Below are 2,895 nucleotides of genomic sequence, written 5' to 3' on the forward strand. Positions count from 1 at the left end.
TCACATCAAATCTATCTTGAGTATATCTAGAATATTTTAAAATCTACAGAAAATCCTAGTGATTTCTAGATAAAGAAGAATTTTTCTTTATTCCAAAATCCTAATGATCCTCAAATAAAAAAGAATAATTTCCTTTTTCATAGAAAGTTTTGGTTTGCTCCTGATTTGATTTTAAAACTTATGAAGAATGATCCCTAGATAAAAAAAAACTTTTTCTTTCTTCCTAAATCTTAGTGATCCCTAGATGAAAAAGAATAATTTTTTTTTTTTTCTACAAAGATTTGGTTTGGTTCAGGTTTGATTCTGAACTTTATGAAGAATCCTAATGATCCCTAAATAAAAAAAGAACTTTTCCTTTCTTCCTAGATTCTAGTGATCCCTAGATGGAAAAGAATTTCTTTTTATTCTATAGAAAAGTTTGATCCTGAAAGGCTTATGAAAATGAATGTTGCAGTGCAGTCGGAGGGATGAGCCAAGGTTGTGGAATTTGCGGGATTTATCCCCGATGGCTACGAGATCGTGCCACCCCGAAAAATTTCATAGCGGTGTATGGCCTCCTCGGCACCGTGCAGGCAATGGCCTTTATTTACATCGTTGTCACCCTCACGACTTTGGAAAAAAGATTCAAAATACCTAGTCGTACAACTGGTAAGAATTCTGCTCCAACTCGTTCGTTCTAATTTTCCTTTATCTCCGTTCCTGGAAATCATATTTAATTTCAATGCGAGGCTTTCTATCATTTAGATTACTACTATTTCTCTATCATTTGATTACATATCTTATATAATAATGACAATATAATTGAACTATACATTATTTTTCCCATCATTTTTCTATAATATATTATTACTCACGAAATAAAAAAAAATGGATTATTGGTTAATAAAAAAATAAATAAATAATACAATCATAGAATATGAATAGTATTTCGCTCGAGTATTTCGCGGTTCTTATTTTCACCGTGATTGCTCTTATCACTGATACCGAACAGCCGTGTTATACGAATCTAGTCGTATTAAAGTACTTACTTGGACTTGCATTCGCACATATACGTACATATCCGACCAAAGATCGCTTATCCGTGTGCGCTCGTCTAGTAGGTAAGTAGAGTGTCGCAATCATAGAAGTGAGAAATCTGTCGTTAGCTGGACACGCACTGTAAAGACACATGAATGTATATACGTTGTACAATGTAATGTTCTTCTACAAAGGTGAACCATGTATATGTTTTTTTCAATTTAAAGAAGATTTAATGAAATTTAAACTAGTAAAAATTAGGAGTGGGTCAAAATCAAAATCTCTGCACAAAAAATATGAAAAATTTTTGTCTGCATCGCACGTTTTATCAAGAATAATTTATCGATCATGGAAAAATATCTTAATAAAATTTACTTTGTTTAAATATTTAATTTCGCGTGTGAAATAATTTCTCCAATCAATTTTTAATTATTATCTCGAAATTATGATAAACTCTCTCGTTTGCGTACACGTTTCCCACCCTGATTACCAAACTGGCGCACCGATTGAAACATTATTTGCATCGTGTATATACAATTGGATGAATATTAATTAGAATAACTGCGTGAGAAATCGATACAACTCTTACGCACACAAATATGCGGCATGTCTTCATCCAAAGACTTCGCGGTTTTGCGAGGTCGGCATTGTGACACCGATTCGATCGATCGTATCCATTGAAATTCAATTGTGATACAAACAATAAGTTCCTCCTTCGTTGAATTTTATTATTTTTCGCTCGTCGAAGCGTTCTTTTTAAATCTCCTCTAGAAAAAAATTGATTTCGATATTAGAACAATTTAACAATTAACAATTTAAATATCTATTTTAAAGATATTTAATGATAATATCGTGAAAATTATATTTCGAAAAATTAATTTTGTGTAAAAATATAAAATCCCTCATTTTGTTAACAACTCGTTTTTGATTTTGATAATTTCTTTGAGATAGAAATAAAAAAAATAAAGAATAATGATTTAAATTCCTAATTCATAACAATTATTGAATAAATCTATTGCAATTAAATTTTATTACAGGATTGATCCTCTCCGGAAATGAAATCTCGCAAATCTTGTCTTTGATATTAACCTATTATGGAGGATCTGGTCACCGTCCAAGATGGATCGCGATCGGTGTCGGTCTTAGCGCCCTCTCGTGCCTTGTCCTTGCTCTCCCACACTTTCTTTACGGACCAGGACGAGACGCTTTGGCGCTGACAAAGGAATATCTCGATCAAACTTTGCTGAACGCCACCACAGTTCCTCAAGATTTGGCCATTTGTCCACGAGTCGTCAAACCGGATCATTGCGACGAGGAGACTCTGTTGGACGTCAGCATTCTACCTCGACTCTTGGTTTTTCTCTCCCAGTTTATCCTTGGAATTGGTACCACTTTGTATTACGGCCTTGGTCAGACGTACCTGGATGACAATACAAAGAAAAAGAATACTCCTATGCTTTTAGGTAAATATGTATATCTATTATTATTATTATATTTCATTAATGGAAGAATTAAATAATATAATCGTAAATTACGAAGAGAATTGGTTCGTTTTCTTTTCTAATTTTTTAATCTTTACCCAGGTTTTACCTTTGCTCTGAGAACAATCGGACCAGCAATAGGATTTTTGCTAGGTTACGGTTGTCTCAGTTTGTACATAGATCCCAGTTTACATCCTGTGATCACTAAGAAGGATCCACGATGGTTAGGTGCGTGGTGGCTCGGTTGGATTATTCTAGGTGTCACTATGGGCATGTTTGCTACACTAATAGCCATGTTTCCGCGAAAGTTACCGACTGAAAAAGATACTGCACTTGAAACTGTAAAAAAGGTAAAAAAAAAAAAAAAAAAAAAAAAAAAAAAAAAAAAAAAAAAAAA

The 2,895-nt window shown here is 33.2% G+C and overlaps 2 protein-coding genes across 3 annotated transcripts in view; both read left to right on the forward strand.

Annotated features, from left to right (window-relative positions):
- LOC102671071 (solute carrier organic anion transporter family member 74D-like) overlaps positions 1-2,895 on the forward strand; it is a 28,298-nt gene that overhangs the window by 9,069 nt on the left and 16,334 nt on the right. The window lies entirely within an intron of this gene.
- LOC102670847 (solute carrier organic anion transporter family member 74D) overlaps positions 1-2,895 on the forward strand; it is an 8,931-nt gene that overhangs the window by 2,750 nt on the left and 3,286 nt on the right. The window contains exons 2-4 of one of the 2 annotated variants that reach the window (XM_006616744.2): positions 460-648; positions 2,055-2,480; positions 2,601-2,848. In XM_006616744.2, the coding sequence (XP_006616807.1) occupies positions 468-648; positions 2,055-2,480; positions 2,601-2,848 (855 nt within the window). In that variant the 5' untranslated portion in view covers positions 460-467. Of the gene's footprint in view, positions 1-454; positions 649-2,054; positions 2,481-2,600; positions 2,849-2,895 lie in introns of both variants that reach the window. The other variant, XM_006616743.2, reaches the window with a different exon arrangement.

This window comes from Apis dorsata, unplaced genomic scaffold, assembly GCF_000469605.1.
Source record: "Apis dorsata unplaced genomic scaffold, Apis dorsata 1.3 scaffold_270, whole genome shotgun sequence".
NCBI lineage: Eukaryota > Metazoa > Arthropoda > Insecta > Hymenoptera > Apidae > Apis > Apis dorsata.